This window comes from Pleurodeles waltl, chromosome 4_2 (genome assembly GCF_031143425.1).
Source record: "Pleurodeles waltl isolate 20211129_DDA chromosome 4_2, aPleWal1.hap1.20221129, whole genome shotgun sequence".
Classification (NCBI taxonomy): domain Eukaryota; kingdom Metazoa; phylum Chordata; class Amphibia; order Caudata; family Salamandridae; genus Pleurodeles; species Pleurodeles waltl.
The window spans coordinates 373,987,485-374,013,341 of record NC_090443.1 but is presented as its reverse complement, the minus strand read 5'-3'; the positions used below and the strand labels follow the sequence as shown (position 1 = coordinate 374,013,341).

The 25,857-nt window shown below is 42.6% G+C and overlaps 1 protein-coding gene across 1 annotated transcript in view; it reads left to right on the top strand.

Moving 5' to 3' along the window:
• Positions 1-25,857, top strand: part of NUF2 (NUF2 component of NDC80 kinetochore complex) — a 218,344-nt gene that overhangs the window by 83,487 nt on the left and 109,000 nt on the right. Inside the window, exons 7-8 of the mRNA XM_069231491.1 lie at positions 4,838-4,911; positions 16,849-16,945. Of these exons, the coding sequence (XP_069087592.1) occupies positions 4,838-4,911; positions 16,849-16,945 (171 nt within the window). The remainder of the gene's footprint in view (positions 1-4,837; positions 4,912-16,848; positions 16,946-25,857) is intronic.

The window sequence follows — 25,857 nt, the reverse complement described above, 5'->3', positions numbered from 1 at the left end:
CAACCTTCTATTCCTGGTTCTTAACCCGTTTGGTGCGTTGTCAAATTGATTAGTCCTATGGTCTTTTCAGGGTCATTTGTTGACTCACTCTGCTGAGGGACAAGAAGCTGCTCCAGCCTTTCAGGGTCTGACATATGTTCCCAGTCTTTGCTGGTGTGGCATCTATTGCAACAGCTTCAGCAAGACAAGGCTCTTTCTATGCCAGGCTCATGGAGGGCGGGAGTGCTGCTACTGAAAGAATCCATCTCCCTTCTTATTTTGTGGAGTTGACTCCCAATGTTTAATTGGCTTAGCCAGGCATTAGAAGACACTCATTCAAAACAAACTAGTGCTGTAGGTGGGGGTAGAAGGTTCTTATTTTAAACTGTTTCTCCAAACTTAGGGCCAGTTGTATCATTTATCCAAATAACGATTACCTCGTTGCGATTATCAGCGGATATCAATTACATAATCGCTATTTGAATGTATAAAAAACCAGGAGTTTCATTTAGTGAGTTCCAATGGCTCAAAAATCAACCTACCTCATTAATATTCATGAGGTAGGTCGCAATTTACGACCCATTGTGAACGGTTCTAATCGTAGAGATGGTGGCCTGCTTTGCTCAGCAGACCACCATGTCTGTGACTGCTTATAAATCAAGCATTTTTTTTTTTTTTTTAATTAAACTCAGCCCGATTTCCTTAAAGGAAAACGGGATGCGTTTAAAAAAAGAAAAATGAAAAGTTTTCATTTCATTTTTTAAGAGTAGGCAGTGGTCCCTGGGACCACTGCCTGCTTGCTCTTAAAAATTTTTTTTTGCATGCATTCACAAAGTGAAAGGAGTCCCTTGGGTACCCCTTCCCGTTTGTGAATGGGTTGCCACCTACTTGAAGTATGTGGTAAAATGCTAATGTTTTGCGACCGCATTTCGGTCACAAAACATTCCTACATACTGCTGCGATTCGGTATTAGGACGGGACCCCCTTGACACGCCCCTTCCTCATACCGAATCTGTATGTAGTCGCAGTTCCGATTTGGAATTCGGTAACAAGTTACCGAATTGCAAATTGGAATTCATACATACCTAAATGTTTTTTTGCGATTGCAAACGCCCCAATTGGGCCGTTGGTAATCACAAAAATGCATGATAAATCTGGCCCCTAGAACCTTGCAGTTCTGTTACTATTACGGATGGTGATGTGTTGTGCCTGCTGAAGGGCGTCTCCTTTCTGTTTGAGAATTAGGTGGTGGTCATGATGCCTTATCACCAATGAGGCGCAAGCATCTACTTCATCTTTTTGGATTCTGAAACCTAGCAAAGTGCAGCCAATCATGGGATTAAACAGTTTGTCACTGCTGTGACCTTTATGATGGTCTTCCGACAGAATATTATTCCTCATGTCAACTAAATGGATTTTATGTTCACCTTAAACTTGTTAGAGACCTAGCTCTGCATCCCAGGGCATCCTTCCCCTTCTGTTTCTGCGATTCACAGTAGAATATAAGCACTTTCAGTTCACTGCCTTTCACTTGTCTTTTCCCCAAGGATCATCACGAAGGTGTTTGTGGCCCTAGTGACTCTCTTATAAGTGATTCTAGTATTAGACCTTGGTGATTGTCTATTATGTGATGCCTCTGTTTTTTTGTCCTTTCAACACCTGAATAACACATAGACTGTTGCAAATGCTGCAACACTTTTGGTTGCTCCTTACGTTTGGCTGCGCCTTGTCGTATGTGGCCATGGCTAGCTGTTATGCACTAAACTAAGAGGGGGAAGATTCTTCATCTGCCAAGTGTGGGCACACTTCAGTATCACCTGACTGCTCTCTTGTCTGTGGCCTCTGCCACAGCTTTGACCTGGTTACATCTCCAAGGCTTCATTTTTGCTAAAAGGGCAGTGTTGTCTTTAGTGTGCTTGCACCTCGAGGCATTTGTATGTCGTATTCAGTATTATTGACATTCGCCAGTCGGGATCTCTCTGTTATGAAGCCAGGATAAAAGGACATGGTAGTCTCTAACCTTCTTACAAGTGTCTTGTCTACTGCTTTTGCCACATTGCTCACTACCAATGGCAATGCCAAGGGTTGTGGAGCGATTCTGACATACAGTGGTTCAGGGCTGGTGCTCCTGCGAGAGACTAGCCTATCAAAGTGAGGGGAACTGCTTTATGTGATCCTGACCTGGCAGGTGTTCTCTCCTCTCCTCCAGAGTTATTTTGTTCTGCTCCACAGAGACAATTGGATGACTTTAGTAGATGGCAGTCGTAAGCTGCGGGTTGGCAGGTTGTTCTGATATCTAATGCTCTGCAGGTGACTCCCTCACTAGGGTTGTGGGCAGATACCAACCTGGCTATAGTCAGCCTGCTATCATGAGGGGGCTGAGAGTTCTGTGGCAGTTCATTTGAGGTCTGCATGTTTATCTTTCTCTGGCTGCCAGTCCACTGCCTCCCCAAGCCCTTTCAGATAATGTTTCCTTGACTGGGGTCCGGAGAGTTCCCTGAATAGAATGTTTGCATCCTGGACAGAGGTTCTTCTGTATTTTTGCCTGGGTAGTTCATTCCCTGACCTTCTTGTGCCCCTCTTATCTCCAGTATGCCATTCATTGGATTTCCCTCATCCCGAGAATGCTGGAAAATTGAGCACAAGAAGGTGCAGTTCCTTCTCATTGATGCTGCCCCCACTTTGTGTATCCAATTACATCCGTTGTTGCTTCTTCGACCTGTGTAGCTTACCCTGTAGCTAAATCTGTCCCAAGCTGCTCTTTTTATTCTGTCGATGCCTAGAAGCAGTATGGTTAGCTCTTCAATAACTGGATTGTACTATGAAATTACAACTTTCTTTGCACATAGGCCTTGCTCTCCAGTGGAGACATTTTTCTTGGTGGTACACTTAAGGGTTTTGATGCTAGTACCCTTGGCTGGTGCTGGATTCCTTGCAGCAGGGTCGCCTCAAGTAGCCCTACACTTATACCCTCAGGGTGGGTGGTATGAGCTGCTCGATATCCAACTAGTGCCGTTTCATGTGTGAACTTCCTGGCTGGTCATCTGCCTCACGGTTTTAAGCACAGAAGGCCAGCGCTTCATTCTCCTGTGCCTTCTCCTGGTTCTTACATGGTACCAGGAGTGCACCTAGAGTCTACGTCCTTTTGTCCCACCAGAGTCTGTCCTTTACTTGCAGTTAAAGGAGCCTTGAGTTGGGGAGAGGTTTTGAGTGACAGGGTGGCTAACGTGGTGGGGAGGGTGTGGGTTGTTTGAGGGCTGTGACTTTGGGGATGGGGATGAAGTTAATGAGCCAGCAATATCGCAAAAGTTTCCAAATTTTGTGTTTTCTAGCGGCTTGGTATGGGGTTTCGTCTGATATCTGTTGACGATTCATCCTGAAGCCGGTTCTGTATGTTTTCCTAGGACGCTACCTTTCTGCAGGAATCCTGCTGACATACCTTGGACGTCCACTATAGATTGTTGGTTTACCCGGTCTGGACTAATGACTTTTGCATCACATGGTCACTGCTGGTTACTTTTGGGAGGACATGCAAGAAGGAAAACCTTCCTGTTCTATTCTCTGTGATTGGGGCATGTTTGCCATCTGTTTCTTAAGATGTATCTTACCTGCTGCTCTTGAGGATAAAGGGTTGGTACAGAAGTAGATGGCAGCTTCCCATCAGTGCCCTTAGTCCAGAATGCCAAGTAGAGTAGTGCCCCCAGCCCAGCAGTGTCCCTACAAAATGCTTTGCTCCTGTCATAAAGTTCAGTACGGCTAAATGCAAATTTAGTCCTTTGAAGCTCAAACACAAGCAAGAAGCACCACGGAAGTGTAGAGTACACAAGAGGCACACATTTAGAAGTACTCGTGAACCAAATGCTCCCAAACTAGCAAGGCGGGATACTGCGTGCACTGCAGGTGAATGCGCACCCAGGCCCTTGTCTTCCTGACTCTGTCCTGGCTTGTACCTGCAAATCGGGACCATGTGGGCCGATCTGTGACTGCGCAGGAGGTAAAGGTGTTTAAACAGCACCATGGAAACAGTGACTTCCCCCCCCCGCCCCCCCAAAAAAACGAAATCAAGTTCCTCAGAACATTTTCTCACTGAATATCCCTCATATTCCCTATAGCAGGACGGGAGACGCAACTCGCTATTATGAGCACTGAAGTCCCCAGCGATACAACATGGAAGAGTACAGTCACAAAGATTAGTACCTCCCTGTAAACTACATTACATGGTGGTCTCACTGTGAGGTAGCCTAACATGAGGTTTATGCACACGTTTGTCACCAGAGAGTACTTACTTTCAGGTATTTGAAATATGCACAGCTGGCCCAACATCTTCTCCATTTCAAGCACATCAATACAAACGCATCACATTCACCAATACTGTGCATGCATACACGCACACACTCACTCACTCTCTCTCTCTCCGCCACCCCCCCTCTCCCCCATTCCCCCCCGCATTGTACACTCTTCCTCACCCACCCACATGCATACTGCAAGCAAGATTATCATTAGTAATGTGGAGTTGTGCCCCGTATTCTTGGATTCTCTTTTTTCTTTTGTGCCCTTTGCAGTACTCTTCTCTACACTTTTATTATGTGTTGAATGTTCAGATGCAGATGTGCTAATATGTATTTGCTAATTTAAATAGTTTTTTTATAGTGCATCTTCTTTGTATCTTAAAAATGCTTAAAGCCATATTAAGAAGGTTTTACTTTCTGCTTTCATTAACATGCTGATCTATGGCATTTTTTCATTCGTTTTATTGATATTAAAGATGATTCTGTTAAAATCACAAAATAGTTTGCTTCCACAAGAGAAATTCTAACCACTTCAGTGACATGTCGTCTTTTTCTTTTTTTCCTTCTAGCGATCAGCGCTGGAAAATCTGCAACAGGTACAGAAATCAAATGAGGAAATCCAGATGAAAATCAAGAAACTTTCGTAAGTGCAATATTTTTAGTAATGCTTAGCCTGGGTGTGAAGATCATACGAGAGCCCTGGTATCCAATCAACAGATTGAAATGTCTACTGCATCTTCATTTGACACATTTTCACAGGAGGGTCAGTACAACGTTATAGGTACTATCAGACTAAACTGCGCATGTCTTAATCTTGTGAGCAGCGGGTTGTAGTATCGCACAGGGATTCACCACACATGCAAAGCAATGACCTAGTCTGATATTTTTATATATAATTATAGTAAAATATATTTTTTGCCTGGGAATATTTATTATTATTTATGTATTCTTTTGGGGGTGTTACCCCATGTCATCTGATTTTGGGGGAATCTCCTTCCCTTATCTGATTGAGATTTCTAGCCTCAGATTCCTTACTTTTGAATTTCCTCAGTGGTCAGGCTGGATCTGGAAGTTTTTTCGGGAGCAGTACTCCTAAGAGTAGCCAGTAGGCTAGTCAGTCAGATCCGTGCGCCCGGAAGTGACGTCTGTGTCACCTACATAGTTGCCACCTCAACGCATTGACTTCAGCAACTTTCCACGACTTTCCACACCAGGAGCACAGAGCCAAGAAGTCCACTGACACTGGTGTGTCCAAACTGGGGCCCTGAAAGGGATTATAACTACTTGTGTCCGCAGAGCGGTGAGGATGGGTGGATCATTAAGAGATCATCAGCTAGATATTGTCTCTCCCAGATGAGGCATTACCGAGGGTAAGTAACATGTTCATCTGATAGACTTCTAGCCGCAGATTTCTTACCTTTGAATAGATACCCAAGCCGTACCGTTTTCGGTGGTGGGTTGCGGACAAATATAAACTAGGAAGTTCTGCAGGACCGAGCAAGTGAAATGCATGTCCCTACCGACTTGACTGTCTAAGCAGCAAGGTTCAGTTAAGTGTGCAGGGAAACCCACGTTGATGCCAGGCAGATGTCGAGGCCTGGGACTCCATGTGCTAACGCAGTGGTCGCAGCTTTAGTTCTGGGGGAATGAGCCTTTAAGCCCTCAGGACACTTTGTTTGCCAATGCTTAGCAGATTTTGATGCAGAGAAGATCGGTTCTGCACTGCCCAACTTTTCTTTGCACCTACATACCCCACAAAGCGTTGGTCGTCCACCCAGAACCCTTTTGTGATTGGTCAAGGTAGAATGACAATGCTCTTTTTGGATCGGTGGAGTCTCTCCTCTTCTTTAGAGGAGCGTAGACAGTGGTTAAGGTGACAGAGTGACCCATTTGAAATGGTGTGACTACTTTCATCAAGAAAGAGACCCTAGTGCAAAGCACCATTCCGTCTGGAAAGAAGGACAGGAATTGATACTTGGATGATCAAGCCTACAGCTCACTTACCCTCCGGGCGGATGTTTCTTTGACGAAGATAAAGGTATAGCTATGGCATACAAGATCACTTAGAGTGTCATAAGGGCAGGTTGGCAGGTCTCTGCTAGAACAGCATTGCAGAAGTTCAGACATGAAAGAATCTTTGTGTGAGGCACAGCTATTAGAAGACGAGGAAACATGAGCAGGTTTATTGGGGTTGGGGGGGGGGGGTTCAGTGAAAGTTGGCCATTCCTTTTACATGAGGTATTACTGAGAGGCAAGAGTCCAGCTTGGATTCCAAGAGGAGAGACCGTGAATGAGAGCTCTCTAGGCCCATATTTATACTTTCTGGCGCAAACCTTACCGCCGGCTAACGCCATTCCTACGCGCCATGGAGGTGCCTTATTTAAGGAATGACGTTAGCCGGCGCTGCGACTGGTCAGAGTTAAAAAAAAAAAAAAAAAAAAGATTCCAACCAGGCAGCGCCAGCGTAGGGGGGAAAATGGGGGTTGTGTATCAAAAAATGGTGCAAGTCCGGTTTGAGGCAAAAACCCCATTGAAATGACTCCTGTCTTAGCAAAGACAGGAGTCATGCCCCCTTGCCCAATGGCCATGCCCAGGGGACTTCTGTCCCCTGGGCATGGCCATTGGGCACAGTACCATGTAGGGGGGCCCAAAATAGGCCCCCCTATGCCACTTTAAAAAATAAATATATATATGCTTACCTCAACTTACCTGTACTTACCTGGGATGGGTCCCACCCCCCCCCCCCCCCCCCCCCCATCCATGGGTGTCCTCCAGGGGTGGGCGAGGGTTGCAGGGGGTGTCCCTGGGGGCAGGGAAGGGCACCTCTGGACTTCTTCCATGGTCAGAGACCATGGAAGTGAGCCCACAGATCCCTTAACGCCAGCCCTGACCCAGGCGTTAAAAAACGGCACACATCAGGCTGTGCACCGTTTTTTAATGCCCGCCCTCTCCTGTGCGTCAAAATGATGTGGGAGTATAAATAAGGTGCACAGGCCTTAAAGTCATTTTTTGGGCCGGAACGCCTACCTTGCATGTCATTAACGCAAGGCTGTTTCCCGCATCCCAAAAATGACTCACACTGAGGAATTTTGACGTCCGCGGGCTCGGGCGGCAAAGTTTAAATATGGGGCAAGGTTTGCACTGAATCTGCGTCAAAAATTGTGACGCATATTCGCGCAAACAGAGTTTAAATATGCCCCCTAATGTCTAAAAGCTTCAGCAGGTCAAGGTTGAATGATTTGTTGGAGTTTAGGGGAAAACCGCATTAGTTACATGCTCTCATAAGGCACTTTGATTTGGCCTCTTGCCTCTATATATGTTCATGGAACTCTTCAGTGGGAATAATATTGTGTAACTCCTCCAGCCTCTTCCTCCTTTCTTCATCCATTTACCCCCACCCCTTCCCCACAACTGCAGCCTTAGCTTTGCCAGGAGTAGTAGAATCTTTTCTTCACCGCAGGATGCTGCTTGCAACATCATAAATCGAACTGAAGGAAGAACACACAGGCTGCTTTGGCCCTTCACTTGTTCAAGAGTACCTGAATCTGCCAATGCCAATGCCCTATCTTATTCACTTAGGTACTAGTAAGTGAAATCTAATCTGTAGCCGTTGGAGGCTTCTGTGACCAGCACCCACCACTGGAGTGCCCTCCCAGGAAGATACATGTATCTGCATATCCTGTTGTTGACGCCCAAGTCTCTTCCTTTCTGGTGATAACCTGCTATAAGTTATAACAAGCACCTAATGATGCATTTTCTCATTAAATGTGCTTTCTGCCATGAGAAGCTACTTGGAACAAGAATATAAGAAAAAAACGTAACCAGTTGCCTCAAACAAAATGCTAGCTAACTGAGAGGAAGTCAAGGTTGACTTGTTTTTATGACAAAGCCAATGTTAAAGTAAGTCATGACGTTTATGTTGATGCGCTACCACCCAGACATCAAAGTACACCCGATTCAGGAGTAAGACTCCGGTTTTTTTTTAAAGCCAAAATGACTGTATTTTAGCTGTCTCCTCCTGAAATTGCCTCTTCTTTAGCTGAAGTTAGTGAGATACATATGCCCTATTTTCTTTTTTCCCCCGCACCCAAATATTTCCCACTTTCTTGTTGTCAAATGTTTGTATGTATGTACCGTCTCATCTTGTACAAACTCCACGGTACTAAGTTAACTTTAACAACACACCTGCTATTACTAGAGAAATTAGATGAATTTGAGAGGTTAATTGATTTCGCCTATGTGTATAAGAGGAACTATTAGTGTGTGGCTAAGCTCTTGGAATTACACTTTGGAGCATTGATAAATAGTAGGTGTGCATGTATGGTCGTAGATATTTGCATGTATGATGTTGTGTGTATGGATATATTACTCTAGCTGTGTTGGTGTATACCAGGGTTGTGGTGTCCATATGATATGGCTGTATGGACCTATGTTGGTGGATGTTGACGTGTGAACATCTGTCTGGTTGCCTTTTGGGATGGGGACTTAGACTGGCAGCTGTGCAGTCACACATGATTGGGGATAGTACTGATGATGATGGCTGTTAGGTGATTGGATGGGTTTATGAAGATCTGTATACGGGCATATCATGGTGTGTTGTGGTATTATGCAGATTGTTGTGTGAATGTATATAGGATGGTGGGGTGTTGGAATATGATGTTCTTAATGAGGTTTTATATGGTGTAGTGTTATACATTTTGTTTGAACAGCTGTGTTACATTGTGAAGATTGTATGCTGGGGGTGGGTAAAGTTAAAGTTTTTGTAACATGGGGTTGGGACACAAGTAGAAGGTAGCACCGGAATTCATAAATTTACTGACATTAGTTTTTATGGCTAAACCACTGTTAACATATTTGCCGTTAACTCGCTCTCAGCTTTAGTTTTTTTCTAAGGGAGTTTCATTTTTTTGGGGTGGGGGGTAGTTATTGATGCAGTTTTGTGCAAATTTGATCATGGTGGCTGGTTTGGCATAAGATGCTGGTTGTGTGAACTTATGATGGAGGTTATGTTGTCATGTTATGATTGGGTGCCCCACTTCTGCTACTGTCCTTCTAGCTCGCCCCTCCTCACTGCATCCACTTCATGCTCCTGCCTCACAGAGGCATCTATATGTATACCTTCTGCCTTGTAGCCAGTGTGTGCTCTCTGACCAGTCTCCTCTGACTCTGTGTGTCCCTGCCTCCACAGAACCCCTCTGTGTATCTGTGCCTCGCCCCCCCCGATGCCCCTTTGTGCTCACCACAACAAGGCAGAACATTTGTGCCCCCTGCCTCTCATATGTGCCCAGTCTCCTGTACAGCCCCTTTGTGCCACCTTGTGTTGCCTCTCAAGTTTGGGTGTCTATTTGAAGCCTTCTACTCCACCCTTCATTCCTCTTTAGCCCCTTTGTGTGACTCGTCCACCTCTCTCTCTGTAACCTCCATGTCCTGGGGATATATTGCCCTGCCTCGGCCAAGTTGGTTTCCGACTGGTCAAAGATATAGAAATCTGATTTTCTGAGCAGTGAGATATCAGCTGCACCTACAGAGACTGGGCTTCTCCTGTGTAATATAAATAAAATATACCCACTCACTAACTTGCAAGCAGTCCATCATTACATGCTTTATGAATAATTGCTTGCCTTTGGAGTGAAAGGGTAGGTCGCGTATGCGATTGGGGAGGGGCGTATTTTGCATAGGCAAAAATGAAAATTAAATGAAAATGAAGTAAAGAATTTAGGAATTTATTACAAGGTTGTAAATGGACCATGTGAGTGGTCATCATGTATGAAACCACCATAGTTTGTGGAAAATAAATTGCAGGACTTTGATAACTTTGTGGATAGCTATAAGGTCTGGGGTACTGTGCAACAGAACTTTTGAAACTCTGCGTATAACTTTTTGCAGCCTGTACCTGGAGTTTGGGGTGAGTTGAATCTCTTGCCTCAGACCATAACTTAGTAGGGTCTTTTAAAAGGCTAATTGACACTTCACTTCTCACAAGCTCATCCCTTTGTTGGAAATGTGCATTTCTGCAGGGTCGACCCAATTTTCTTTGGCCTTTTTACTGTACCCTATTTTGTTGGTTATAGAACTCTGTATGTTACCTCTGCTAACTAGTGGTAAAGTGCTTATGCTCCTTCTTTCAACATGGTAAGATTGGTATACCCCGATTGGCATGTTTAACATGCCTAAAAGCCTCTTGTAAATGGTACCAAGGTGCACCCATGGCCTGTAAGTTAAAATGTTACAAGTGGACTGCAGCACCTACTGTGCCAGCCACTATAGTGACAACGTAAACATGACTGCAGGTCTGCTACCAGTAGCCTGGTTGTGCAGTTGTAACTGCATATTCAACCTTTCAAAATAACCCCTTTTGACAGGCCTAAACCTTCCATTTACATATTTATAACTCACCTGTAATTCGGCTGTATTGCAAATAAAGGCAGGATAGATGGTATTTAAAAGTAGAATATGTAAAGGTTTAATATTAAACATGTGCTTACTGTGGAAATGCCCACAACGCTATATTCACTGTAGCAGATTTGAACCTGATAGAATATGCAATTAGGGTGTGGGAGGATCTTTTTCGGGCATTAAAGTGTGAAGTCCTGCTTAAATGTCCCATCCTGCTTGACAAGTCAGCTGGTAATTTTCATATACCACTTGGAACGCACCTCAAAGAGACCTCCCCTGTCATAGGCAAATGTTAGCTGACACATGGGCAGGGCCCGATTGTCTCCCCCTAGCCAGGCAGGCCCCAATCACAGTTAGCCTCTGACATTAGTGTCACAGCCTGTTGGACAGGTCTACTGGGTTTACATATAATATATGTGGCATATTTTAAAGGAGGGAAACAGGATGCAGCATCAATTTGTATGTATGCATGGTCTTGTTTTTGAAAGCTCAGCTTTGTTATACCAGACGTCTGTCTCTGAGGTTGTTGTAGTTACAAAGACTGCCTAAAACCAGGGAGGGGAGGGGAGGTTATCTTCAAGGGTGGCACACTGTGTCATGTAGGGGTCTGTCTGGGATGTTTCTACTGTCCTCTGTCTCTGTGACAGTATAGGCAGATCCTCCAGGTCAGAAGTGGCCTCACCAGAATGTGTCCTCTTCTCTCAGAGCATGTACCCCTGGCCTTCTGGTTCTTCCACTGTGTATTGCCTCTGCTTCCTATCCTTTACTCTCCATCTTGGACTCTGTACTGTCTGCCTGGAGACAGTACTCCTAGAAATCTTAACGTATTGGATGCCTGGTGCAGCCGCCTCATCCATCATTTCTTTCACTGTTAGACTTTCATTGGCAAGGATGCAGTCAATCAGTATCTGGGGACTGAAAAATACTTTGGGTCACTTCTCCTCTCTCCCCCACCCCCAAATATTTCCGGGGTACCAGGGCCATAGAATGGAGAAGTCCTGCTTACAGGCATGGGCTACCATACATACCAGTCTTGGCAGATACTGCTCTGACGAACCCAGCTTTTCCACTACCCGGTTGTCTGGCACAGGTATTCCGTCCCAGCAGCAGTCACTGGGACCTCATCCACTGTCATCTAGTGAAAGTGATGAGCACCCTCATCAGTTTATCTTCTGTGTCCACTGCCCAACTAAGGGACACAAGCTTTACCCTCTCCTCCTGGGGCCAAGTCCCCTATGGAGTGCCTACCTGTGACTGGTTTATTGGTATAGAATCTCCCTGCATGTGCTCTGACTGGTAACAGCCATGACACTTGGATTGGAAAAGGGATGCCCTGAACTTCCACCATTCAGTAACTCTCCACTTGTACTCTGAAGAGGTATGGGAATTCTTTCCTTCCAAACTCTTCGGGCCCTTTGAGAAGCTTTTCTGTTTCATCCTGGCTTCCCCCCACCCTCTTTTGAGGAGAACCTGAACCTTCCTTCTTGGGTGGGGTCACTTACAGGTACCTTTCTGGACACGGTGCTGATCCAGAGGTCTACTTTCTTCCCAAGCTCTTTGGGGACAGTGAGCTTAGAATCAATAAGGTGTTGGAGCAACTCTGGAAACAATTACTGAACATTTGCTATTTCATTATAAAATTGTTAAGCCCTCCATAATCACTTACTTTGCTTCCCCTTTACTCCACCATCCAGTGTCTTACTGAAATAATTATCAAATTCAACCCATGACATATGGGACTGCTTCTGGCTATCACTGAACCTCCGGCGATACCTTTCAGGGGTTAAACTAAAACTGCCCAAAAAAGGGCATAGTTCATGGGGTCATTCTACATCCTGTCAGCTTTCATAACTGCCGGGATGTTACCCCAGCCTATAGTGCACAAGTGCTTCCACATGCTAGCCCCCCGGTCCTCTCCTGGAACTGTGTGTGCACACAAAGCCACCTCCTAGGCCTCAAACCACTTCTCTGTCATCTCCTACCACAAAGCTAGACAGCATGTCTTCGGTCATATAAACCCTTTCACCTCCTCTAGGCACCTCATTGTTACTGTCATCATCCTCACTGGACTCTGAGAGATCCTTTTTCCCTTTGTTTCCAGTTCTTTCTATCTGACTTCATGAGCCAGCAAGGCCCTTTTCTCTTCCAAGGCCAATTTCTTATCTTCCAGAGCCATTTGCATCTTCTTTTCCTTCAGGGCAAGGATAGCTAGTTGTAGTTTTATAACTCTGGGTCAAGCTGCTGGAAGAGACCCTGGTCTTTGCTCTGGATAAAGCAGGTGACCTGGATCTAATGGGCATTTCCTCCTCTGCTGGTTCTGGGCCCTTATCGAGGTTATCCTCCTTTCCACCACTCGTCTGCCCTTGTGATGTAGACTCCAACATGCAGGCCTCTTCCCAGGTTGTGAGGGCTAACTGTTACTCCAGATTCCGGAAGCCCTTTGCTGGTTTCAGCCCTCCTTCCCTTCACATCTTCTTCAGCTCTGCCATGTTGAGGCTCTGAATGCTGTGGAGATCCACCTTCAGGTCTTTGAAAACTCACAGATATGGGGGAAGGAATGACATTTGAGAAAAATCTAAAATTACTAAATAAAAAGTAGAGGGGAATTGAAAAATCACAAGGTTGATTTTGATGTCGGATTGCACAAGGGATTTTGATTTCAACTCCTATCAACTGTGGTACTTCAAAGCACAAGTCCTGGAACCCACAAATGAAATCAATGTCGGAATTGGGGTTATTAGTTGACGTGGGTAAGTACCCACCTCCATTAATAATCACAATCCTCGTCAGGAAGAGCCCTTACAGTCATTCAGTTAACCTGACCTCATCCTCGCTGGCAGATATGGCACAGACCATACAGGCTTTATTTAGAGGCAATATGTAAAGTATTTATGCAGTACTTAAGCAGTTATAAAGTGAAAACTTGTAAACCATAAATATCCCAATATGGTTTAGAAAAATAGAGTAAAATGTATTAAAATGGCACCAAAATGTAGAAATAGTGCCAAGAAGCGCAAAGTACCAGTGATAGTCATTAATCATGGTAGAACATGACCTAGGCACAATTGGACTCTGACTGCGATAGACAGTGGGTAAGATTTCACTTTCTGTATTTTTGTCATTTAAGTCCCAACTCTATAGTGCAAGGGTCTTCAAATTGGGGGGGGGGGGGGGGGGGGGGGGTGTCCCTCAAGTGATATCCCAGGGGGGCTTCGGGCTCTGGCCAAAAGAAAGATTATGCAGATAATAGTGCTTTGTTTTAAGCATTAAAATGTTTATTGAATTTGTAAAAAGGTAGCAGAACTTAACTGCAATATATAAATAAGTCTAAACAAATTTAAACATTGGCAAGTTAAAAGAATAGTTATGAAAAATTCTGAGGGGGCCCCAATTTATTTTTTCCCACTAGGGGGGCAAGTTTGAAAAACACTGCTCCAGAGGATTACACATTTAAAGGCCCAGGACAGCAGGGTAGACACTTCAGGAACTCAGAGTGGCAGACAGTCCAGTCCAGGTCCAGTTGCCGCTGATCAGCTGGGCAGTTGCAGAAACGGCCTCTTGTCGCTTGTTGGTTCATAAGGTTGACTTGTTCAAGCTACAGGGATACAACAAACTACAAGAGAAGAGACTGTTCCTCTTGTGTGTTGAAGCCATTTGATCCGAAAAGGCCTCTGTGCCGCAGCCCGTAAAAAGAAACCTAATGAATATGAGATTGGTTGCATCACACCTCACTTTCTACGAATATTTTACTTTGATATGTGTGAAAGAAAGGTAATTACAAGAAGTTTCAATTGCCCTCATCTCATTTAACTAATATGTAAGACGTGCCTACAATTGTCGTCGCTATTGTTTTCTGATAAAAACTTGTCTATTTTCCTAAATCTTCCCCACAAAGCTTTAATAAGAGACATATGCTTTACATTTTTAAACCCTAACTAAATTCTAATAAGAAGAATTTGGATAGATTTTGGGAAAGAAAAGTTTGGCATTTGGGAGTCTCCACAATTCAGCCTCACATAAAGTTTTTGTAACATATTTCAAACTATGAATTTACACAACGCAAAAAGACCCTAGCCTGAGTAAACTACTAGTTAGTATTAGTTAGTAAACTACTTAGTTTAGTTTGGTTGTTATTTTGCCCAGAAGATTTTACTACAGTGGAAAGCAAATCTTCTTTAGGTGTGAACATTAAAAGCTCCTCATGATGGCCTCTTTCCTTTCCTCACCTAGATGGATATGTAAGAAATTCCACATGTCAACTTGGCTTCGAACACTATTTAATTTTATTGGAAAGTTTCATGAAGTTTCCTTAAGGGGCAGCAAAGCAGTTCATAAACCCCAAACTGCCTTTTCAATGGAAAGTGAGACTTGAGTGGATATTAGTCGCTTAAAATGATTGTTTATGGTTAAATATTAGCCTACACTAGTTTTTGTAGTTTTAGTTCAGGTGCACTTTCCATCAAAAAGCCATATTTGGTTTGCTAACAACTGAAACGACCCAATATGCCTAAAATTGAACATTCATTGCGTTTATTAGCTACGTTTCTTCATGAGCAGTTTCATGCTGGGGAGGTCAACGGTGGGCGTAAAGAGATCTTTCCCATAGGCATTTCGCTTTCTACTGCGTCAAAAACCATTAAACAGAATACCATCAGCCTAGTCATGTAAGTAGATCTTTAGCCAAAGCATGCTTTTTGTAGTTTGTAAATCTGCTCAGAAATGTTCTGGGCGCTTTCGAAAAAGATGCTAGTTGTTGGTTGACTTAACAAGCAACATGAGTTCCACATGTAGAATCTGAATGTTTAGAGAGCTGTTTAGTTGCAGAACTAGCTTGAACTTGGAATGCGGAGGCGTGTTGGGCGTTTTTGAAGTACAAAGGAAGAGAGTGCAGGCGCACTTGGCTGGAAAATGCCTTTTATTTTGAGGGAAGAGCTTTTCAAACAGCCAAATTTCGGAGTTTTCGCCACCTTGACCGTCATTCTGAACATGCAGCTGTGGTTTGCTAATAACTTGGCTGCCTTTTGATGGATCTACACAAGAGATTACAGGACCTCGCTTCACGTCCGGAAGGGCTGCTAAATTTCAGGGCTGCTAAATTTCACGCAGATTGAAAAAACTGTGCCCAGAAGCCATTCACAGTGGGCTCTGCATCCTGGAGGTGGGTGCAGGACCTGGCCTCAGCCCTGGCATTATGCCCAAAGAAAGCTGTGCTTGCCTGAGTAGCGCACAGTTTCCCTGTGGTGTGGTGGTTGGTGCAGACCATACTCTCGGAGCCTATTATTTATGGTTGAAGATTCTGAACAGTACATTAGATCACTTTGGTTGCCGAGATGCAGTAAATAATCAAAATATGTGTTACAGGTGAGTTATGAATTAGGGTAGGAGGGGTAGCGTGTAGTATGTAAAGGGGGGCACTCAAGAAAATATCCTCTGCTGTGCCTTAATCAAGTGCAGCATCTGATCTGCACTCCACATGCACATTAGAGAGTACATTTTCTCTTTTTATGCATGAATCCTGGCCTGTTTTGAAAATGTAATAGTTGTGCTGCTGTTCTATATAAATGAGAAACTGAGCATTGAACGTTCATGGGTTTCTGTAGGACATTGGATTTGATTCATTGTTGGATACCTCCAACATGGATTTCCTTTAGATGAGAAATTTAACAGTGTATTCATGTAAATGTTTTTTCAGTGACGCATAAGGTTATTTTGATAATGCTCCTTGTTACTAGCTAGTCCTGCACTCATTGTTTTGCTACTGGTGTCATTTTGAATACAGGAAGTCATTTTGGAGGGGTGAAATGGTAGCAAATCCAGATCAGTATGTAATGAATGGGTCGAGGGGAAGAGGAGCATGAAAAGTTTGATGCAAAGTTCTATTTCTGAACCTGAATTTGGTCTTTTGCTTGAACAAGGTTTAGGAGTGGGTTACCCTCTTTTACCATAGAATTACGTATAAAGTTAACGGAGAGCGATGATGACAAAATTAAATGTCCAATCAGGAATACCTCTCCAAGCAGTATTACTAGAGTAAGTAGGATTTTAGGATTTGGTGAAAGTTGGAAGGTACGTGAGTGAGTTGGACAGTTGAACAACCCGTTGTTGTAAAAATCTACTAATGTGTTTAGAATAACCTGGCTGAGATGCCTACGACGTCACATAAGCATATTTTTTGTAACTGCAGTACAGTGCCACCAGAGCAACAAGCGGAGTTTAACATGCTGAATTCTGAAATGAATGAACTCAAGCAAACCTTACATCAAAAGTACCGTGCAGAAGACGTAAGTATCTTTAGAAATCAAGTCTGCTAATTTAGACAAATCAAATTGTGGGGTTGTGAGAAGTTTTAGTGTTTCCACAGTGGCCTATGATTTATTTATTTTTTGTCACATATTGGTTTCCGAATGGTGTCACAGTTTTTCGTGCTTTCTTCCTCCTTCTGCCCAACCTCTTTACTGCCATTGCACAGGCCCACTGTCAGTCACCTTACCTTCACTGAGTCACAAGTACTAATGCTTCACGCTTGCTATTTGATCCACAGCAGCCAGATGGGTACATATGTCAATATAAATGTGCCCAATAACATTACAGACTTAGATTACTAGTAAATGAGCTTAATTCGTTGGTTTTAAAATACAGGTATGTTGAATACTGTTATAATCCATTGTTTTATGTTTTTTGAGCCGTATGTGACTATGTGGTTCTTTGGCCGACTCCCTCACGTGATGCACAGTCTTTGGCTGTTGTAATATTTTGGAGAACTTGTGGTTGCTCCTGTATCTTTACACCCTTATAATCACAGAGCCGATGAGTTACGCTGCTTGTTGACCTGTATCAGAGCTCTAATCAATCTCCATTACACATACTGAGCGCTAAGAGACAATTATTTACTGGTTCAAAGATAATCCTATTAGAACATCAATGTGTTTGGCTCTTCACACAGTCCCCGTTCTGCATCTCACACTCCTGTATCCTTCTCTCTAACAGATCGTCCTTTGCTTTCTATTCTTGCATTGAGATTTTCCAGAGAATCTCTCTCTCTGGAAAAGTTTTACATCAACTTTGTCTATTGCCATACCCCTATTAAAGGGTCCTTTCTCCACTTTTCAAAACCAGCAGCACCAGTATTAAAAGAGCTTGGTGCCCATATGGAGATGCATGCAAGACATTACTCGCAAAGTACCTTTCTTGTAAAGTTCGTGGTGGATGACTAGGTGTCACACCATCTGTCGTGCAACAAGGACCGTTGAGCTCTTTGGTTAAGCTTAGCTTTAAAACCTTTAAAGAGCTCTCTCAAAATGAAGAAGCCTTGTAGACTTACGGGACTAAACTGGTTTTCATTTTCTGAAGCACCAAAGAAACGTATACACAGGGCTGCACAAAGCCTATTGGGCCCAATCCAGTTGCTGTTTACACTGGTCGACTGTGTTGTGATTAATTGGTTTCCAAGCATTCCGTCGCCATCCCTGTGTAACAAGAATAATAGTTTTCTAGCAAAAATGTCAAATGTAAGAACTCTCCTGAAAAAAGGCGCCCTTTGTGTGGCATCATGGTCTTCATTATCAAAATTACACTGCTCAAATCAAGATGGATTCTTTAATTTTTTCATTCAAATGAAACATAACACATCTTGTGCATAATCTCTTACAGGTGCTGTTGAAATGGAATAGGCCATCAGCACCTTTCATTAACTTGCCTTCAAATGAACTATCCCCCTCTTGCTTACACATGTTCTCATTGCACTTCTCATGAATTCAATCAAAACTCTGTCATTTGTGCCAATTTAAGACCACTCTCAAATGCTGCCGATGTTGTCCAAAACACCAAATATGTTAGCCTCCTGGATAGTTGTGGACAGATATGGAAAAGAGACCATTCAGACCAGTCACACAGACAACGTAGTAGGTGAGCTGGGTGACTTTGTTCCGTTACCAGCCACCAAAATGTAATCGCGTGTGTGAGGGGCAGAGGAGGGTTTCTGTAAGTGATCCTATGTGTGTTCTGAGAGGGAGCTCATTCATACCTTATGGAATCCTTTGGTGACCCCTGTGACATTCTCAGGAATATGCTTCCTAGACATCACGACCCACCATTAATGTTTTTGCCCGTACTTTTGTACATGTTAACCAACCATGGCCTGATAAACCACCCATGCCAAATTTCAAGGCATTCTTGTAATCCTTCTTCTGAATCATGACATAATAGCCCATCAGTGACAAATTGTGTCCATTTTATGGACATACTATGTACCTCTGACCCAGTCGTTCATTTTGGAGATGTACCCGCTAACCCTGATATGATGACTCATTGGTGACATTTATCTGGGCATTCTTGGTGATATGCCAAGTCTCTGACATGATGTGGACCCATCAGTGACCTATTTCTGAGCATGCTTGGAAGCATGCTGGCTGCCTCTCCATCACAGTGTCCCACAATTGAGATATTTGTTACCATTCCTCATTATATGCTGGTAATGCCCTTTATTATAATTATGAGCTCTTGGCTTACCATGGACAGTACTGGCAACTTTCTAAACATCGCCAGTGTAATATTGGCCCTTCCTTGCTACATTCTGAAGAGCCTTTAAAAAACCCTAGCTATCACTGGCATATTAGTAGCCCATCATTTCATTCTTGATATAATTCTGACTATTTCTTGCATGATGGTGGTGGTGAAAATTGTTGCCATATGATGAGCCTCTGCTAAGAAAGTGTTCTTTCAGAATCTCTGCATCTTCACTCAGTTTGTGTGTAAATTGTTCTCCAAAATGCCCCATTCGATCCTGTGTTTTTTGGTAAGTCTTCTCTGGGTTCAACCATCCAAACTCTCATAGTTGAGTTTGGACTCACTCAGTGGGCTTGCTCATACAAGCCAAAACGAGTTAGCCATTTATACACCACCACTTGAACATCAGCTGCCTCAGTTGCACAGATATCCATTGTGAGGATGGACTGGTTTTAGTAAAATCTTTTATAATTAGTTCTTTAAAATAGCTGTTCATGAGTCACTACTTGGAGAAGTAACTCATTAGCTGTGCCTATAACATGTTGGTCGGAGAAGCCCGGAGTTGGGAACTGCCACATTAGAATTTGATGTCCAAGGTGCTAAAAGAGAGATGCTATCTTATTTATGATTGGAACAGTTCTGTAAAACATGATTGGCAGAGGTTAAATTCCAAGAGGCAAAGGTCCGAGTCTTACTTAATTTTATAAAAATCATTTGCTGCACGGAAGAACTAGAATGAAGGACCTTGTGGGTAATGTAAACGGGGCACAATAATCTGGTTTAGAATAATATCCAGAAAAGCCTGCTTATCGTTAAATTGTTTCCTTTTGGAAGCCTTGTTAGATTCTGGAGTTAGGAGATCCATTTCTTATGGCAGCAATATTATATCCATGGACGTGGTACTCTCAGCCCTCGTCACTTCAGACTCATTAAAGGCAAGCAAAGAACTTAAAAAGGTGCCAGAAAATTTAAGATTTGCCCTGTTTGCAAATGTTTAACATTTTCACCAAACCTTTGCTCAGGAGAAGTTGGCTAATTTGACTTGGTGGATGGAATGTTTATTAGCGGAGTGTGTTTGAGAGCTAGAAAACAAATCAATAAATCTCTTTCTGCAAAACCAAGGGCAGACTCTCTGAGAAGAACTGCTGCTACAGCCTTACAGCAACTGTTCTTATTTATGAGAAGTGCACAGCAGCGGTCTTGAGCTCTGTCCATGCCTTTGTGAATAGTCCAGTCCAGTTTAAGGCTTTGGAGTGGACACTCAAGTGGGAGATACTTGATCAATCTGTTTTTTAAAATGATCATGCTCATTTTTAGGGTTGACCGCGAGCGCTCCGGCCTGTAGTAATCTCTGTGCTTTTAACCACACCCATTCTTGCTATTCATTCTTTGTTGTGCTTGTCTTAAATGCTTCATTTTTTATTGGTGCATTTTGTGAAATGTCCCTCCTTTGTGTACTGAGTTCTCTCCCAAGCGATTTTACTGAATGAACATTTTTGTTGGGCATCACACTATGTCATTCTTCCGCCTGTTACAGCGTCTGATGGTCCTTTCTCCGGTATCGGTTTGCCTTTCATCACAGCTACTATCCTTTCTAAACATTCATGCAGGGAGCTAATAACTCTCACGCTCATGGCGGTCATGGCGCTTTGAATTGACTTGCTTATGTAGATTTTTACTTTTTATTTTCAATTTATGTGGCAAGAAAAGTCCAGTTAACAATTTACAAAGCTAATTGCTCTAACTCGAGCAAACGCGAGACCAATTGCATTGCAAATGCTTGTTTTATTGCTGCCTCTTACGTGGATGAGCATGACAATTAGTCAGTATATGGCTTCAGTTGAAGACTCCAAGGCTTCGAAATAAAAGCTAGACATTTGTGTACGTGTCATGGGGTATCTTGGTTGAGATCATTAACAACGTGCCCTCCACCCCGCCAGTATTAATTCGGTTCTTATTCTTGTCGGTTGAAGATCCATTTGCTATATAACAGTTACACAAAATTGACAGCACAGAGCACCGTGGAACGGTGAAGCTGCTTTCTGCCTTAAATAAGCAGTACAACATTTTCAGCCTGGTAAAGCCGTTGTATGTCTCACTCATTTAATTTGTTATGTATTCTTTTTAATAATAATTACGGTGTGGTGTGTCAGTCTTGTTCCTCTTAGAGAAGATTTTTCATTTTAGTGTGTTTTCTTTATTCTGATACTCTAGTCTATATAAGGAGATATAAAAACTATACATTTTAGAGACAGTTTTTCTCCATGGTTTCTGGATCCTGCACATATCGGGGGCTGTTTGGTGTCCATTGACTTAGAACGATGCACACTGTGTACAACAAGCAATTGCAATGTAATAGGTCTCGCATTTTCTTGTGTTAGAGCTGTTGGCATTGCAAATTCATAACTGGACTTTTCTTGCCACATAAATTGGTCTGCACGGTCTCATAATTTTGTCTTGTCCTGCCATATAATTCTTGTGGCCCAGCATTTAACTAAAGCACTTCCATTTACGTTTTTCCTCTAGCTTAAAACATATACAATCATATAAACCTTTATCAGAAATAAACTTTTGACGTTAGAGTGTAATGCTCAAAAAAGTGTAACAAAAATATCATTTGGGACGGATTGGAGGGTGAAAGCAAAGAGGGAGTCGGGAGTATTGATGGAGAGGGCAAGTGGCATAGTAACGGTGTCAGGAAAATAGTTGACTGCAATTTTGGTAGTAAAAATGCAACAGTAATTAGAGTTGAGTGAGGTCCATAGGTCTCTGGGCCCCGGTGCCACTGCACCTGTTGCTCCATTGATAATTAGGCCTCAGAAGAGAAAGCGGATTGGGTAGATAGAGAAGCGAAGGGAACACAACAGACAAAATGAAGAAAGAGAAGGCTTCCCAAAGAAACAAAAGAAAGAAGGGAAAGAATGAGAAAATGAAAACACAACTAAGAGAAGAAATGGAGCAAACGTGAGACAAAAGGGAAGGAAGCTAGCAAACAAAAGTTAGAGGAAAAAATAAAGAAAAGTGTGAAACGGAAGAGAAAAACGAACATCAGAGAAAAAAGAGAGATGGTGAGATAAACAATTAGCAAAAGAACCAGGGCATGTTATTTACTGACATGTTCCACAGACACAGAATAGGAAAACCACTTTGACACTTCAGGTCCCGACAAGTAACTTGTGGCTTCCACATACAGACAGGAAAAAAAAGGGATTAATAGTAAAACGTGAATTGAAGAAAAACACCAGAGAAAGGAAGGAGAAAGATCTTTAAAAAAGTGATAGGACACATACAGAGTCAAAGGAAAGAGCAAATAAAAAAGACAAAAAGAATGAAGGGAAGAGAAACAAATAGTGAATGAATGAACGCCTGATGAAGAAAAGAGAGGAACGAAACAAGGAAAGAAATAACCAGGTTTTTGTGACTTTGAAAGAGGAGGTAGCAAGAGGAATAGGGAAATAAAAAAAAGAGAGAGAGGAGTAGAAATAAACAGCTAAAAGAAAGAGTGAAACTTAGTGTGGATTTTAAGAGCTGGAAAGAGAAAAGTGAGGGAGACAGAAAACATTGAAAGTAAGCAGAATAAAGGAAAGAACGGAGTGAAATAGTTGAAACAGTCCCTCTCAAATAAAGATGGCAGTTAAGAATAGATTTAATTGGCTCCTCCATGTCCTCAACAGAAGTCGGAGTGTAGAGCAGCAGGGGGCACTGCAGAACAGCACAAGGTGCATTAGCAGAGTTATATGTAAACCCCACAACAGCAATATTGGGGCCCTCCAGATCAGGATTGGGGGTATAGACAGAGCTGTGTCCTTGTCCAGTGCTAGAATAACAGTCAGCGGGTGAGGAATGAGAAACGGAGCGCCATGTAATTCCTGGTATTGAAATAATGGGGTGCTACAGTTGTATGTGGGCTGCAGTACTGGAGTAGTAACTGGCACACACGGTCAGAAGTGAGGTATGTTAATGGAGCTATGTGTGGAACGTAGTATTGGTGTGCCAGTGTAGCCCAGTGTTAGCCTGGAGGTGCCCTGGTAAAGCTGTGAGTGGGGCCCAGTACGGGATTGGCATTGCCTCTGTTAACGCGTCCCTTTTGACTAATTTACTCACTTTGGGACTCGTTTTAGGCCAATTAATCTTTTGACCCTGATTGAAGACACCTTAGGACGAGATAGCTAATCAGCATGTCAATCAATATGTCAATATGTCAATATTTACCAGAATAAGACAATTCAATTTAGTCAAAGACATTAATAAGACTCGGAAACCACCATGACCTTTCAGTCATGAATAACCACACCAGTTTAGTATGAATTTTGTGATATTTATTCCCTATTGATTACAATTCTACTTGCAAGTTTATTAATCTCAAAACCAAGAAACACATTAGCATAGTCACAATATGGCAACACTGATAAGATTTCATCAAAGCAAGAATCACGAATATTGGAACATAGCACGGCGTCAACATCGGTTATCCTTAGCAGAGTAGCATGAGCGCATTATTCAACCTAGCATAAATTCAGTCATTTGTCTATTTGCATCAGTTTAGTGAACCCCTTAACTAACCTCGTATTAGCATTGGCATGTTGGGCTTCATGCAAAACAATTTAGCAACACCAATTTGAAAAACATGTAACTATGGTCTCTGTCAAAAGAAGCAGTTGGTACCTAGAAAGGAAAAGCAAACAGACAATCACAATTTCATTGTCATATAGTTACCCTCCGTATTGAGTCAGCAAACAGATTCAGTCTTCGTCCTCAGGACAGCAGTTGATTCGGCATCAGCCAGGATCTCAGCACGACGGGTAAAGGGGCACTTCCCTCATAAGGAGGTAAAGTGTAAACAGGCAATATATGGCAAGAGTGGTTTTAAGAACCAAACAGCAAAGTCTCTATGCAGAGTGACAAAGTGTCTGGGTCATAGCAAATCGCATCAGCATCTCCCCCTCCTCTATCTCCTAGTCTCCTATTCTAATTTACTTCCTTGTGTCAAGGGTTTTTATCCCATTTTCGTTGTACAGTCCCCTAATTCTTTATTGGTTGAGGGGTTGCACCCCACTATCTCTATCCAATAGACTTCAAATTAGCTCATCAAATTTGTCACCCCATAACAGTTCTCACGTATTTTATTGGTCCTTATGATTGACGTCTTCAGCGGGTGGAATGTCTGATATGATTTCATACCCTCGTGGTCCTTTGCACATCTTCAGTCAGTGGCTCCATTGTCTGTACCGGTTTAGGCGACCTTGTACCTGCGAGTGGTCTACAGTGTTGCATTCAGGAAGAATGTTTCACTAAGCAAGTCGAATTTCATGAGAACAGATCTACTACAGTTACATTAATCTCCTAGCTTTGGAAAAACAAGAGTTCATGTCCTTCAGCAAGTCAGCACACTGCACGTTAGAAAGACACATTAATATGAAACCGGGCAGCTAGGCCTCAACTCATGCTAACTAAGGCCTAGTGATTTATTAGCAGAAGTCTAACATATAACCTTTCATTATTAGTATAAAATCACATTTTAATATAATATTTCATCATTATTAATCAATTTCATTAGTCATTGTATATATTGGTGGCCACTCCCCGTGGGCACATTTCAAGCGCACATTTAGAAAAAATATATTAATACATTTTCTATGCAGCATTATTACACATTAATTCATAAACAATTCATGTTAATTTCTAAGCATATAAGCTACGCTCTCCCAGTCCCTCCTCTGATGACACCTGTCATCACACAAAACCTTTCCCTTCACAACCTTTCATTTTCCTTAATATGCGCATTTCAACATCTTCCCCCTTGTGTGAGCTTTCCCAAATTTCTTTGAACATTTTCTCTTTTTCTTTTTGTTCATTTCTTTTGTTTCGTTTTGTCAAATTTCTTTTAATTCTCTTATTAATTTTGCATGCTAACCATAATCCCAATAAACAAATCAGGACAATCAATAGACCCCCGAATATTTTTGCAAGAACTCTGTTCCAAATACTACTAAACCAATTCCCTACTCTGGTAATTCCTCTCCCAAATTTCTCCCAGACTCCAGGCTCCTTCAGCTCCTTCAAATCTGCACTATCTCTTGTTAGGTTAGTAAGCATACCTCTATTCTTTTTGCTATTATCAGGAATTAATGCGCAACAATGGCGCTCATTAAGCATCTTACAGACTCCGCCACTCTTTGCTAAAAGAATGTCTAAAGCAAGCCGATTTTGAAGAGTCATAGCTCTTTCCGCAGCAAGTTCAGTATCCATCAGGAGTATAGCCCCTGTGAAGTTTGTCAGCATGTTATCCACAACAATAGACAACTTTCGAATCTTTATGGAGTTTAAGATAACCCCTACTGAGGGCATTATTGCTCCAAATATGTCACCAACGACAGCAGCCGATGTCTCTCTCTTTTGTCTAACATGATGTAATTCAGACATTTTAGGAATTTGCTTTAAGTCATCAATTTGATAGATCTTTGGGAAAACTATTCCCAAATAACATGTCCCATAACATCCTTTAGGAAGACAATAATAAGCATTAAGTCCACATATATAATAGATCCCAGGGATCGCTGGATCCTGTCCGTTTAACATGAATGTCGATTTACTCTGAAACAAAAACACATGCCTGCATTCACTCCTTCCCACAAATAAAGTGTCATGCTCAGATTTCGGCCTATATATGCAAAGCCTACCTACATGT